This window comes from Candoia aspera, chromosome 4 (assembly GCF_035149785.1).
Source record: "Candoia aspera isolate rCanAsp1 chromosome 4, rCanAsp1.hap2, whole genome shotgun sequence".
NCBI lineage: Eukaryota > Metazoa > Chordata > Lepidosauria > Squamata > Boidae > Candoia > Candoia aspera.
The window spans coordinates 81144761-81160791 of record NC_086156.1 but is presented as its reverse complement, the minus strand read 5'-3'; the positions used below and the strand labels follow the sequence as shown (position 1 = coordinate 81160791).

At 39.0% G+C, this 16031-nt stretch overlaps 1 protein-coding gene across 1 annotated transcript; it reads left to right on the top strand.

Moving 5' to 3' along the window:
- The first annotated feature begins 406 nt into the window (after positions 1 to 406).
- MRPL45 (mitochondrial ribosomal protein L45) lies at positions 407 to 10317 on the top strand. Its single transcript, XM_063300753.1, has 8 exons — positions 407 to 484; positions 2219 to 2411; positions 4654 to 4771; positions 6215 to 6313; positions 7240 to 7288; positions 8509 to 8658; positions 8758 to 8931; positions 9956 to 10317. Exons 1-8 carry the CDS (start codon positions 452 to 454, stop codon positions 9998 to 10000), a joined length of 861 nt encoding a protein of 286 aa, XP_063156823.1. The 5' UTR covers positions 407 to 451; the 3' UTR covers positions 10001 to 10317.
- Positions 10318 to 16031: the final 5714 nt, after the last annotated feature.

Genomic DNA, 16031 nt, shown 5'->3' with positions numbered 1-16031 from the left:
TATTAATGGATAATTCCGTGATCAACTACGATTAGGCACCCTGATAACTAAATGCAATCTCCAAATAGTACCAGCATTTATTATTTATTTACTGTTTTATACACCACCATTCTGTGAAGGCATTCAAGGAGAGTGACAATTTTAAACACTTTTTTTTTTACGAAGAGTTACAAAGCACTTAAAACACATTTATTATTCGTGTGACTGTTTCTATGGAGGCTTGCAGATTTGTGTGCAAGTCTGCAGTTAAGACACGACTTAATCGCTCCTCTTTGCAACGTTACCGTCTACAGTAATTTTTATTCACTGACGGGGACTCAATGAAGGTCAGAAATCGTTCCGGATCATCAGAAATACTGCTGGAACGTTCCACGACAGTTTCCGCCTCTTTTGTGTTTCGTCACATTCGAAATCCCGCCTTCATCCCGTCGTGCAACGCGACAGTCGCAACATGGCGGCCTCCGTGCGACTACATATTGCTAAGGTGCATTTATGTCCTTTCTGTATTGGGAGGGAAGTCGCGCTAGCAGTGAATTTTGGTAGCGCGTGTTTTTCGGGAGAATGGAGATTTATAGTTTTCGTCATTATTAGCGTTCCTCGTTTTGTGTCTGTATTTGTCTTGTTTTCATTACTTATAATTCGAGCACTTCAGAGACGTTTTAATTATGAAGATAGAAGCTAATATGTAGGAAGTAGAGCTTTCCACACACGCCCGTCTTATTCTAAATGGAGAAAATAAGTTTGTCACTTTGGAAAAAAAGGAGATTGAATATACGTGAGGATTTTGATGTGGATATTTACGTATTTTTTCCTAATTTGAAGAAAGTTTGGCGCTAATTGGACAGTAATTTAGCTGCTTTGGAAAACAGTTATTGTCTGCATATCCAGAGGGCTGCAAAATGCGTTAACTAGTTACTTCAAGCATTGAAGCAAGCCATCTGTTAAGTTAGTTATAGGGAAAGGAAGAAAAAATGTGATTGATTAAAAAAATGATTTATATGGACCCCATCTCACAAATGCTACTCTCACAAAGTGTGGCTGACAAAGATTAAAACATACAACATAAACACAATATAAAAAATTGATTTCAAAACCAGCTAAAACACAAAGTGGCTGCTGTAGACATCATACACTAACAGCTCCCAGCCAGGGCTTTCCAAAAGGTGAGCAGAGTCAGGCCCATACATACTACTGTATGGACCTGCATCTTCATTGTTCGGGGAGGAGGTGTTTACTGTGGGTTTTGTATTATATACTTGTTTGGGGAACACTGTTTAATGTGGTACGTGTTTCTTAAATATGTGTTCTCTTGAAGCAGAGAGAAGACCAGTATGTTTCTGTTGAAATGTATGACAATAATTAATAAGTTCACAAACTGCAGTGGTTGGATTTGCACAGCATGCTAAGTCAAAATCCAGCAAACTAAATTATAAATTTTATATTGGGTGAGCACTGTGTATATGTGTGTGTGAGAGAAATAGTGGTAGAACATATAATTTGGATGTAAAAGTTCCTAGCTTTAATACCATATCAAAATAGGAAAGGAAAAACTTCCAGGAATTTTGGAGAGCTGCTGTCAGAATTGTAGCTGTTCACTGTCAGTTTGTTCAACACAGTGAACACTAAGCTAACCTCATTAGTTGGGTCATGGAGAAAATCTGTCTATGTGGTTGCTAAGAGTTGACACCAACTTGATGGCACGTAGTCAGTTGGGTTTATCTCACACATTGAGGTACAAACTATCCAACCTTTTTTAAGCAGATATGATTTGTTTTAGCATAGGGTACCTGTAGATCCAGCCAGTCTTTTGCACTAGTCATGTTTTGCTTAGCAATCTGTAAAGCAGGTCATTATATGCCAACCTTCTGTGCTTATATATTTTATATTTTGCTTTAAAGGGGCTTTTGTATCTCTAGGTGTGCTTTGGCTTTTTTTTTAAAAGACAGTGTATATGCATTTGCTTGTTCTGAAAAGCAAAGATCATTTGCACGAGGGACTTCTTGTCAATTCAAACAAGAAAACATATGACTTTTTCTATCTGAAATAGGAAGAAAATGTTTTTCCTCTGCAGATGTGAATTTCCATGTATGTTTAATATATCTCTGTGTGTAGCTCATATTGCCTTCTATTTGGATTGGGAAACTGAGAAGCAGATAAATGGCTGTAATTAAAAGTTGGTTGTATAACTTTTCTGTTTGTTTGTTTTTTTAATTAAAAGGGGGTAACATGTTTACTGAATGCTGCCCGTTTGGCCCCATCTTCTCTTGTGATCCCAGTGAGGACCAAAAAACGATACAGACTTCCACCTAGGAACTTTGATTCTTTGGAACAGCAGCAAAAGCAGTTAAGGGCTGCAGGCATTGTGATGCCTGAAGATAAGATGGCACAGTATATCACTATTACCTGCACAAGTAAGTAGTCTTGACAATTTGTTCTATAGAAAGAGCTGGAGTAGAATTAATCCCTATGGAATATTGAGTCCCAAAGCAAAATAGATATCAACTGGTTGCTTTCCCATTTTTCCCAGTCCTGCATATCTTTAAAACCTTTCTCATTGCATATAACAAAACGAAGTGTATATGCTGGTTTTGTCATGGACAGCATTTGACAATAGCATCAAGTGATGATGCGCAGCAAGGTCTGAGCCATTGTCATTCTCCCTGTAATAGCAGATGATTGGAAGTGAGCTGCAGCTATTTAGAATGGGTTGTTCTACATATTTGGAGAATTTCCTGACCAGAGAGAAATATAGATGCAGAAATATAGATAAGAAATATCAATTCTTATGGAAATTGAAATAATAAATCAAGAGAGGGAGAAAGGTATACTCTGATCTTACCAACAAAACCTGTGCAATTCAGAGTGGTAGTTAAATGTAAATTGGTGATCTGATCACTGAATGTTCTGGTGTTTTCCTGGACTGTGCTGCTCAAGCTCTTCAGGGAGAGATTGTTGTTTCTGAAAGTAATATGCTGGATCAGGAAGTGATTCATAGTCTCCTGGATGTGATCCAGCCTTTAAATATTCCACTTTTGAAATAATGACTTCCAGAAAATATCTTTCCCTGGAATGGCTGGATTGGTGTATTTTGGGAATAAAATGCAGTGTTCCCATAGGCACATCACAAATATCACCAAACCTTTGAGTTTTGCAATACTTGCAAAATGTCTGTACAAATAATAGAAAATAACAGTTTCTCAAAACACTTTAAGAATTTAATGCAACTGCTGTGGGAGCCAGAGAATTGAGGATGATGTTCTGTACTTTATACAGATGATTTGGTCTTTTGAATTTGTATTCCTCCTTTCCCCTTCCTTTCTACTGTTTTATTTCTTCCTCACTCTACATGCATACTTCTGTATATCCTAAATTGAAAGGTCTGAACAGCAATAGTAAGTTACTTTTCTCAGCTGGCTGGAGCCCTAAAAAGAAGTTAGTTTTCTCAGGTAATGCAGAAATGTACTGTAGCATTAGGTTGCAAGAACATTTTGTTACCAATCTTGCCTAATATTTCTTCAAACTAGTGGTTTTCAATCAGTGTACACATTTAGTTCTGCTTTATACATGACCAACAGAATGGGATGATAGGATACCATGCTGATAAAATGGATCATTCTGTTCCAGCTGTAGGCAGAAGCCACCATGTTTAATGCTCTAGCATGCTAAAAATACAATGGAAGTACAGCAACCTCATCATTACAGCAGTCCCTGTTTCAGGCAGGTGTCTGCGTGACAGGTAGTCCTCACTTAACAATGGTAATTGGGACCATAATTTCTGTCACGAAGCAATGCGGTCATAAAGCATGAAGTCATGGGACTGGTTGCCATCATCAAGTGAGGATTGCGGATTGTTAAGTGAGGACCTCATGTGACCATGACTTGCAACTTCCTGCTGGCTTTCAACAGGCAAAGTCAATGAGGAAGTCACAAGCCCCAGGTAGCTTGCAAGCATGCTGGTGGGCAGGGGTATGCTGCAGTGCGAGTGTGGCTGGGTTGGGGAGGGGAGGGAATGCTGTGGCATGAGTGCCGGCAGGGGAGGAGGATGCTGTGGCGTGCAGGCATGCATGCGCTACAGAGTGTGGGTGGGCTGCGGGAGGGATCTCATACTCTGTAGCAGGCTCCTTGGGAGAAAAAGTGGCAGGAGCGACTTGCGACCTTCCCTGCCAGCTTCCCCATTGACTTTGCTTGTGGGAAGCCAGCAGGGAAGGTCACAAACTGTCATAACTGCAAGCCAAGCACCCAGAACTTCGAGGACCAGTCATAAAGACTACTCGTTCAGCACCGTCACAGCTTCAAATGGTCGCTGAATGAGTGGTCATTAACTGAGGACTATCTGTATTATTTTACCAGTACTGACTGATATTGAAAGCACAGTCCACATTGTCAGTATGAAGTTCTCCCACAATAGCAATAGTAATTGAAACTGTAAGTGAGAACCATTCAGCAAGACACAAGAATTTATAGCAGGATGTTAACAAGATCAAATTCTAAGTGGAAGAAATTTTTAATTCATAAACATTGCGGGGTGGGGGCGGGCTCAAGCAATAATATTTTATCTCAATTATTTTTGAACATTAATGTTTCACATTTGATTGGGGAGCATGTTTTAAAAACGGTTGTTTGCTATGTTTGCTTCTTGTTTTGGTTACACAGGGGGGATCTTTGATCCTTATGTTCCTCCAGAAGGAGATGCCCGCATGTCAGTGTTGTCAAAGGAAGGTCTGTTGCAAAGGACAGAGAAGTTGAGGCAGGCTGCAAAGTCATACACAGCGTATGTATCTTTCTGTCTATGGCAGCCAGTCAGCCTGTTGCATCTGTCCATTCAGTGCCAGTGTGTTACTTCCTTTTGTAGCATCTGCAGTTTGTATCATGGGTCTTAATCTGGTTACCTTCTAAACATTTGTAGGTCTTAAAGGGTGATTTATTTCCTATTTTATTTATGTCCTAAAAACGAAGGCAGCACATATTAACCCACAAGAATACATTGTATATTATAGTCCTTTGTGGACGCAGTGGTTTGAAAAAGCCGTTTAAGGGGGAATTTTAAGACTGAATATTACTCTATGTACTTATAAAAATGAGTGCTAGCTAGGCTAGCAAAGGCTGAATTTGAATGCTTCTATCTACATACTAGCATTCCCGAACCAAGGGATTTCTTTTACTTGATAGGCCATGAAAAAGATGAGATTTCCCTCATTTGCAATTTCAAATGGTGCAGTACTAAAAGGTGCAATGTACTTCTGAATGTGTTGTTTGACTTAGGTATAGAAGGAGGGAAAAGAGAATCTTCTCTAATGCATGTATTGTTGGATCAGATGAAAATTCTATTTTATCAGACAATGGCCATTTGGATGCCCTGGTTAAATTCCTGAAAAGGATGTGTTGAAATGAGTCCCACCTTTTTGTAGTAGTAGTTTTATTGTTGTTTTCCAGCATCTAGTATATTTTTGAATATGACATTTTTGGATTCAAATATCATGATTGCTTAGTTCTCCATGAATTGATTTAATTCTGAGAACTCTTGAAGCTGCTGGCAGTTTAACATCTTTTCCTGTGAATATACTCCTGGGCATTCCTTCAAGAATTCATTGTTTCTTTTTTCAGACTTTGCTTTATATAAAACAGCTTCATATTTAACAATGCTTTTCCTAAGAATAATGCAAATCTTTAATTTGCTGATTAATACACTTCCAAATAAAGATACCACTTAGGTTACTATGGAAATTTAGGATTGGATTGTTTCACTTCAGCTGTATCTCCACAATGTACATATGCTTACAATTAACTGGTCAGTTTGCTGCATTAATCAATAGCCTGGGTTAATGCAGCATGCAGAACTATAAAAAGATGTGAACTGGCCAACAGCTTTTTAGCATAGCATATTATGTTGATTCTCCAAATAGGTGCTCCTATAATGAAAGAGGTCCTGCTGTCTAATAGGTTGGTTCCACTGATGATTTCAGAACATTGTTTATGGTTTTTTTCTCAGGATCCAAAGTCAAGGCATAGCCTAGGAGTGACTTCACTGGCCATTACTCTCCTATAGTTTGATCAGTGTAATGTATATTCAATATGAGTGTGACTTTAGCTGCACAGGAATGTCATTCCACTGTTTTGCTGATTATGTAAGTCCTGTGTCTGACAAGCTTCATCTCATGGACTTTTTTTCTTGAACTATGGTTGTTTACTGTCTCCATCCACTTTTTCTTGGCAGAATCCGAAAGGTCAGAGAATGCGATCCTGGCTTCCGCGTCAAAACTTTTGCAGGAAAAGCCCTGGAAATCTTTATCGATGCACATAATAATCTGGCAAAGTAAGGCCCCTTAGGATGTTTCTCTGAGTTCCAGGCACCTCTTCCTTCTCTCCCCACAAATTGTGCATTAGTTTGACAGCAGCTAACATCCTTCAGTTCACTTAGGTGTTTTTTTTTTAATGTGAAAAAGAAAGCCTGTTGTTTTGTGATGGATGGATTGATAGAAACTGGTTCAAGTGTATTAAGGGTAAAGGTAAAGGTTTCCCTTGACATTAAGTCCAGTCGTGTCCGACTCTAAGGGACGGTGCTCATCTCCATTTCAAAGCCGAAGAGCCGGTGTTTGTCCGTAGACACTTCTGTGGTCATGTGGCTGGCTTGACAAAATGGAACACCGTTACCTGCCCACCGAAGTGGTACCTATTAATCTACTCACATTTGCATGTTTTCGAACTGCTAGGTTGGCAGGAGCTGGGACTAGCAGCAGGAGCACACCCCGTCACGCGGATTCGAACCGCCGACCTTCTGATCAGCAAGCTCAGCAGCTTAACCCACAGCACCACCGCGTCCCTTTCAAGTGTATTACCTGGAAGTAATTTCACCAATAGATAGCTGTGAAAATAGATAAGGAGTGAGGTGTGGGGGCAGGTGCTGGTCCGTTCAGCAGACATTCCAAGTGTATTTGTGCATTCTGACACCATTTCAGCGCCTGTTTTGATGTTGACTGTTGTTTCTCCCTTTTACTATAATTGTGTCTTGAGCCACAGTCAGTTTTTTTCATCCTCCCAGCTTTGCACAATACATCGTGACTTGAACTTGCTTAACAATTTTTCCTCAGTGTGGATTATTTTCTGTACATATTAGAGGTTGTCAAGAATTGTGCGTGCATGTGTATGTCCATGCTGATGTGCTTCAAATGGAATAGTATTTTAATTGAGTTGGTATATAGAGGCATCCTGATCATGTACTATCTTTCTAAATTCCTGCAGTTTTAACGAAGAGAAGCTTCACTCTCTAGTAACTGAACACTGTTACCCGGTAAGAATCTGTGATGAGATCAGCAAGTGATTGCTTAAAAAACTTTTAAAAAGGTGATCTATCATGGCTCTCTCCCATAACTGATACTTGTGCCCCTGTCCTATAGTATCCCTGCATTGTCAGTCTGCCACACTGGGCAGAGTTAATCATCATTGGTGGGTTGCTTAATTGTTCATCCTTCATTTCCGGTGCTTGCTTGTTTGGCATCCTTGCATGTACTTAAAATTGAACTGTGGTCCATACAGATTAAAAAAAATCCAAGAGGGAATAGGAAGAAAGCAATGCACTCAGATTGCTAGCATCTACATGAGCTCCAAATGCCATTCCAGGAGGAGAAGGGTTGGGGAAAACTGTCCATGGACTCAGCATGGCTGATAGCAGCCAGCCTCAGAATATTGCCCTTAAGTGTCTTTTTTGTTCTGTTTCTAATGTCTGCAGTTAACATAGTCTAGGCTTGGTCTTTGGTGCACATTGTATCAAGATACTGGGTTTCATCGATGATACTGTATACAAAAAGTTCTGAATGCCAGTAAACTAGTCTATTTTGCCTAAACTGTACTACGAGCTTCAGTTGTCCAGAGCATGACTTTGCATTTTCTGCCCATTTCCTTTTTCTCAGGCTGGTCTTGGTTATTTGCCCCATTTGTTTTCCTCAGTCATTTTTTGTGCCTTTCCACTTTCTTTCAGGACTGGAAAAATATGTTATTTATTTTATTTTAACTTTTTATCCCACCTTTATTATTTTTATGAATAACTCAAGGCGGCAAGCATACCTAATCCTCCTTCCTCCTCCTATTTTCCCCATAACAGCAACCTTGTGAGGTGGGTTGGGCTGAGAGAGAGTGTCTGGCCCAAGGTCACCCAGCCAGCTTTCATGCCTAAGGCGGGACTAGAACTCACAGACTTCTGGTTTCTATCCCAGCACCTTAACCACTAGACCAAACTGACTCTCTTATACCAAACAGTAAAATCCTGACCCCAATGGTTCTGTAGTATTTTAAAATTTCTGAGTTGTTAAAGATAGGGTTTGGGATGTTGGTTTTTTGTTTGTTTTGTTTTGTTTTGGTCACTTCCATTTTTATCCTCTAATTTCCTTCTAGAAACCTTCTTGTAGCTGCTCATAAGTATTTTATTCCTTTTGCTTTGACCCCTGTAGTAGTATACCTAATCTTCTCCTTAATTTGAACATGCTGAAATTTTAGACATGTTGTATTTGCTAGGAAATGGTACGAGGAAATGAATATAAGACCATCCGGTGGAGTTTTCTGGGGTCATTGGAGCCCCCTCGAGTGGTTCAGGTGCGATGCCCAACTATGCTGAGCGAGGACATTGTGTATGGGCAAGTGACAGTTCGAATGCACATCCGACAGGTATGTGATTCCAACCACTCCTTTCCTGGATGTAATAGAATGTGTTTTATGTATCACTGCTTAATGTTACAGAGTTGGTTTACTGTTTTTTTCTGGCAGATTTTGGCTATCTATGACCAGTTTGGGAGGCTGATGTATGGGAGTGAACAGATACCAAAGGATGTTCTGGTGTATGTTGTGTTTGAGAAACATCTGCTACATAAGACTGGCCAGTGGAGGTTACATGACAAGATTGTTCCATCATGGGCTCCTCCAAAAGATCCCCTAATCAAGGTACATGTTTAGGGTACAGTATGGCATTTATCTGTAAAGGTATCTTAATTTTTTAGATGCATGTGCTTTAAATGCCAGAGCAATGTTACAGTTTCGGCATCTACTTTTTATCTCAGGCTGCTTATAGTAGCTTGATTCGTGTATCCTATTAAATCATAATGTGATTTATTTGGTTTTGAAACACTGTAATGTGTTGTGTGAAATGAGCCACTGTCAATTAGTTACGCATGGTTTATTGAATAAGCAGCAAGTGTAAAAAGTGGCTCAGTTTAGCTGATGCTTTTCTCAACACCTACATGCGTATACAAATATTTCTCTAGTACAAGGCTTCTGCCAATTTCATGCTGTTTACAAGTGTAAAAAGTGGCTCAGTTTAGCTGATGCTTTTCTCAACACCTACATGCGTATACAAATATTTCTCTAGTACAAGGCTTCTGCCAATTTCATGCTGTTTGGGTACATTGGCCTACAAATCCTCTCATTCTTATCTAGCATGCCCAGTGGACCCTGGCAGGAGCATGAGGAGTTGTAGTTTAAAACATCAGAGGAAATCCTTTGAGGAAACTACGATAGTTAGGGGTGTGATGCTTGAGTTCACACTGTACCTCTGTCCTGTACTCATCTAGTCCTTAGGCAAGTCATAATATCAAAACCTTAGTTTGTTTAAATAATGGCAAAAGGAGTTCAGGAAATCTTGACTAAGAAGCCCAGTCACTGGTAATGAACTATTTTACAAATGACAGGCCTGGCTGGGATTGCACATCCTCATTCAAATCCAAAAACAAACAAATTGCATTATGTCTTCACATGCGGTGTCAATCCAACCAATGTGTTCCAGTACTCCCAGTTTCCCCCAGGGTTTTAAGGCATAGTCCTCCTAATTTTTCTTAAGACAGCTTCCTCAATAAATAGATACTTGTACAATGAGAAAACAGTGCAGTTCCTTCATATTTCAGACTTCATGAGCTTTTGACAATTGGCGCGTTGATTTTCCCTCCTTTTCCCCCAAACCTACACTTTCCAGACTGTTATGAGCCCAGGACCAGTCCGGACACCTTCAGAAGAGTAAGAACTCGATCACCAAGAGGCACCAGATCCACAGACTTAGTGTGACAAATAATAAGACCAAAAGAATGAAACATGGAAGACAAAATTGGATATGTCGGGCAAGCTTCTTATGTGTCATGCCTCTGGTTAAGTTATTATATATATATATATATATGTATGTATGTATGTATGTATGTATGTATATCAAGCTGTATAATCCCTATATTACTCCATATTTTCAGCTTTTACAGTCTTCCTTGCTAGAATAATTGCTGTATACATTGCAACATTGGTTGTAGATTGACAGTTCCTTGAATTAAAAAAGATTATGGTCCTGCAGTAACTGATAATCTCATGTTCTTTTTTTTTTTTTTACCATCTGATTTGTTGTGAGGTTTGGAAACTATATGATTTAGAAAAAAGTTTTAAAATATTTTTAATAGATCTGGAGAATGCATACACTTAATCCTGTATCACAAACAGATGTAACAATATTAAGTTACATCATATTACTCTTTTCCCAATATCATTGACTGGTGCAATGTAGTAAGAATTCTGTTTTATTAAATTCACGTGTAGCAGATACCAAAGTTCTGTATCACTCAGCAGATGGGTGGGATGCACACAGAGTTCAATTCTTAGAAGAGAAAATCAAAAGAAATAACCTGTAGCTAATTGTTGCTTCTTTTTATAAGCAGGATATGCAATAAGTTAACCTCAGAGAATGCTTTGGCAATGTCTCATCTTCAGTATGAAACCAAAGATTGTCATAACAGACCCTGTTAATAGGAAAAGAAAAACCCACCATCTCCTATTATAGTTGCATAATAAAATTTGTATAATAGTGTGTAGTACAGCCTTCCCTAGGTAACTCCTTATTGGATAATAACATCATTCCCATCCAACATGTGCTTTCTACCAGAATTTCGGAATCTGCACAGCAGAGGTTAAGCAACCTATGTGGAAAGTTAAAGTGATATCCATGCAATTTGTTATTTCCTTCCCATTCATTTGTAGGTGAATTTTGGGATCGATAAATGAAAGGAAGGTGCTATAGGTAGTCCTCATTTAGCAACTGCCTCATACAGCAACCATTTGCAGTTATGGTGATGAAAAAGTAACTTTGTAACCAATTCTTTCATTTACGACCTTCGCAGGTCTGTAAAGCAAAGGAAAGCTGAAGTAAGATCATAAACAGTTGTACTTTCACTTAGCAACTGCTTTGCTTAATGACCAAGTTGCCAGTCTCAATTGTGGTTGCTTAATGAGGACTACATGTAAAATCTGGCTATGAATTGATACTTCCAGGTCTTTTCATACAATGGTTTACAAGCTATTGGAAAGTTTACTGGGACAATGTTAAATGGTACACATGTTTTAGAACACGTGAATACATCTAACATAGCTTAACATGTAGCTTAAATGTATAAAATTGAATGAAGTGTGCTTGCAAACCTATAAATATTTCAACTGATATATCCATTAGGAAGCTAATTCACTGTAGATCTGAGTTTATCCTGTCTGTGTATGGAAGAAGTTCTTAATCACAGGCCATGATCAACTTGGAAAGTCTCTGCCTGTAGGGTGAGTAGATGTATGTATGTATGTATGTATGTATGTATAAGACTGATTGACTTCACTGCAAGTCTAGGCAGCATACAGTGTGAAACCATTCAGATACAAACAAAAGAGGAAAGAAAACTGATTTGCCTTCTGATAAGGGGATGATTTGTGTTTGTTCAGACCCACTTCATGATCATGGCCACGACATGCTTCCTAAATCAGAAATGTTGTCCAAAACATGATCTGAGGGCTGCAGTTGTTTTCACAGAAAAAATTGGAGCCCAGCAAAATCAAAGTCAGCATTACAAAATTTTCCCCATCCCTATTAAAATTCAAAGAATGAGATACACATTCTCTCTCTCTCTCTTTATTACTGTATTTACATTGTTACAGAGTGAGATAACCTTGTTTGATATTTAGTACAGTACAGGGACAAAGTGTCCCCATATTTGACACATTACATGAGTAGCACTTCTAAAGGTACATCAGACACAACTCGCAGAGGAAGTTAGGGTTCAAAAAGGAAATTTGGAGTCTTAGGTTTATTATAAAGTAGCCAATGCCATGTGTATTATCGGTATGTGGAGGAAGGTCTCTGGGCAAGAAAAAAACAGCTCAGGAGCAATTTCCTCAAATCCTCTAAGTGAGGGTTCTCAGTAATGGATCTGTGTATGTAACGTTGAGAAGGCTGGTCTTTGTAGCTCCCTGATCTTTCCTTTATGAATGTATATCAGTTGTTGCTTTGGGTTCACACCTAATCAAGAGGAATGTTTAGTTAATTCAGAAAATATATTCCTCAAGGTGGATTAGAGTTTACTCTTGAAAGCCAGTTCACTGCTAAGTCGTCCTAAAACTCTTGTGATCATCAGTTCACCAACTGAATCTGCAACCTTTTGAATGCCAGCTGGTGCTCTACCATCGAGTGTAAGCCCTCCTTGGCTCTGAACTATAAACTTTTTACCACAGAAATTTAACCAAAACAAAGGAGCTATTTTTAATTTGCTTCATAGCTTTGGCCACAAGGAGCTTCTGTATAGTCTCATTGTTTGGATTGTACAATATTACTTCATGCTGGTGTTTCTCAACCTTGGCAACCTTAAGATGTCTGAACTTCAACTCCCAGAATTCTGCTGGCTGGGGAATTCTGGGAGTTGAAGTCGACATCTTAAAGTTGCCAAGGTTGAGAAACACTGCTTTATGCCATTGCATGTATCACAAGGAATATGTTTTTTTAAAAAATCATGGTATTTCCCTAGTCCTGTCGCTCATTTTGGAATTGACTGAAAGCTACTTGTTGATTGTTTAAGTTTACTACTACTACTTCTTTTCCCCCTTAGGGGGAGAGTTATTATTCCTCTATTTTTTTTTAGAAGACTATACTGAAGAGCTGAATATTTTGTAATGTATGTTTCCTGCCCTTCATTGGTTTTTTTGTTTCTGCTTTTCAAAAATATCAGTTTCTGAATGCTGTTTGCAACAATGCCAAAGAAACATTTTCGAGAGAGTGCCACCTTGCGGTCGAAAAGTACAGTTGTCCTTTTAAGCTGTCCAAGTCATTGGCTGAGTGGCTGTGTGACATCATTAGAAAGCTTTGTGGAAAAAGAATGTTTAGGCAGAAGATACTCAACAGAATAGCTGAAACTGAGGGAAGTATCATCAGCCTCTTTAAGCGAAATGCTCACAAGAGTTCTGGGATAAAACAGTATGCATAGGATTTATATACAGTATCACACCAAGCTATTATATATTTGGTTTGGGGTTAGTATAATCTATACACAGGATCAGTGAATAATTCACGGTGTGTTTTAGGAGAGAAAACCACCATTTGAAACAATACATTCCTCATTTGCCTATTATAACTGTATCTTACTGGTTTATTCCTGATTTGTTTTGTTACTTGCCCAAGCTTCTAATCAATTCCACAGTGAGACATAGTTTCTAAAAAAGAAAGAAAAACAAATCAATATTTCTACCCCACCCCATCCCCCAGCAATCCTTAGATTTTTGTGTCTGGCTTTTTCAGCAACGCAAACACTTTGTGAATGTGATCTATGCAGTTGGAAAAGGCTTTGATAGGCAAACTAAGCTGGGGTAGTTAAGAAATTGTTTTAGTGGGATTTTATTAGAATTTTATTGTATATTTATTGTTCTGTATTGTAAATCGCCCAGAGTCCCTCCGGTCGGAGGAGATGGGCGGTGACAAATTTGATAAATAAATAAAAAAAATAAACTGGCAAATCCAAAGGAGAAAGAGATAATCTAGGGATGGTTTATTGCAGGAAAGAGAGTGGTTGGTTTGGGGGGGGGGGAGGCTGCTTGCAACTCATTCAATAAATTATATTAAAACCAATTCCCAAATATTAGTCACACCATCAATAAAGATATTTGAAAGCTGTATAGCACTTCCAATAGTTCAAAAGCCTGGTTTAGTTGTAATTTTTGTAACAATTCTATAATGTACATTACCCTTTCCCATGTTATAGCTGGGAAAACTGATGGTAAAGATAGTTTGTAACTCCTCCAAAGTCATGAAACAATTTAATGCCACAGCACAGGTAGAATTCAAAGCTTTGGGATGCATTACGCTGCTCTAACTAAAGGCTATATGAGCTCTCATTAAAAAACAAAACTTAGCCAAAAGCCAGGATGGCACAGTGGCTTCCGTTAAACATTATGGGATACATACAGAGCTGTGATTTCAATTTATTTGTTTAACCATGAACTGTTACATAAACAGCTATAAGCTGGGTTTGCAGATCACGTTAAGCCAGAAACCAAGGTCTTCAAACCACAGTGGCTGGATTTGCAGTATGCAAATGACATTTTCCTATGCTACATGCAATAGGATCCTGCTATAGGAAACAAATAGCTCATCATAATCCTTATAAAAATGCACCAATAAAGCTTACCTTAACATTTGTGACTTGCCTGTAATACACAGCTTAGGGAAGTGCCAACCACGTTCTAACAGATACTCATAAGTTCATTTAGGGCATCAATGAGGGCGTAGCAACCTCCCTGTAGTTGGTGATAGAGTACTTAGTGTGCTGTGTTCAGTCCTTGGCACCTTGATTTAAGTTTTGAAGGTCACCTACCTGAGATCCTCAGGGTTGTAGTCTGCTTGAATCTATAGTGTTTTTCAAGCTTGGCAACTTTAAGATGTGTGGAAACTCCCAGAATTCCTCAGCCAGCACATCTTAAAGTTGCTGAGGTTGAAAAATACTTCTGTAGACACATATTTCTCATCCTCAGCAACTTTAAGCAGTGTGGACTTGAAGTCCACTCCTGAAATGGGCTGAGAGAATAACCTTGACGACTATCTGATAAACAAAATCTGAATCCAAACCAGAAATGTAAAGTAGTTATAGTATTCATGATTTTGGTTTCTTGGTCTGGACTACCTCTCAGGGCTGACAACACCTCTTAAAGTTGCTGAGGATGAGAAACACAGGTATAGACAATATTGACCTACATGGATCGATGACCTGGTTCAGAATAGGGTAGCTACCTAAGCAGTATCTAGTGTGAACTGAATTTGCATTATTGAATACTCTCCTGGACTTTTTTTTCAGTCCTCAGGATTCCATGGCAGGCATGCCAACCTGGAAAGCATTTTCTTTCACCACCACCACCACCACCACCACCACCATCTCCTCTAATTGAGCTTGATATCTAGTGTCTACCATGCAGTTTTCTTGGCAACAGTATAGAAGTAGTTTCCCAGTACAAATCTAGGTTTTTTAACTTCCCAGTCTAGCCCTGGGGCTTCTTGCTCATCTCCCATCCAAATACTAACCAAATAGCATCCTGCTTAGCTTTCTAAGATCAGCTATGGGCCATAGCAAGCTTGAAATTCAGGACTTCAGCCAACAACAAAACGTCTGCAGGCATCTTCCTTTGTGCTTGACTTTTTTTTTAATCTCTTATATGCAAATAAATAAATAAATAAATAAATGGGAAGCTTACATGCTCCAGAGTACCAGCCTTTTTCTTTTTAAAAATGTTTTCAAGAATGTCTTTGAGCCCCACATAGACACCCATACTGTTAGAAAATAATATGGTTGGTTGCAACCCAGTAGGCATACTCATTTAGTAATGGCAAGTAAACTGAAGAGCAATGGTAGTATCACAAGTTTGCCTCCCCCCACCCACCCTTTGATATTGGAAGCTATTTTGTGAAAATACAGATAACATGATGTCAATACTCCAGTGTGCCCACTGTCCCAAAAAGGTTGTTTTTACTTAAAGTGGAGAACCTGCGGTGCATGGATCATGTCACATTTATTCTGAACTAGTTACTTTGCTGTGCGTTTCTTGACCTGACTTAAGGTGCTGGTTTTAGGCTTTACAGCCTTAACATCTTAGAAGAATAAGCTGCAGCTGAATGAGGCTGAGAGACCAGCAACAGAGGCTCTGTTCTCTGGCCTAACAGTAAGTGGTGTTAAGCCTTACCTAACAGGGATCACCACTGAAAAAGTGGTGGGTCCATG

Bases quoted from the DNA above. Each gene is read 5' to 3' on its own strand.
- MRPL45 (XM_063300753.1), top strand. From the start codon at position 452: ATGGCGGCCTCCGTGCGACTACATATTGCTAAG. The intron at 485-2,218 runs GTGCATTTATGT...TTTAATTAAAAG, and splicing joins TGCGACTACATATTGCTAAG to GGGGTAACATGTTTACTGAA. The intron at 2,412-4,653 runs GTAAGTAGTCTT...TTGGTTACACAG, and splicing joins TATCACTATTACCTGCACAA to GGGGGATCTTTGATCCTTAT.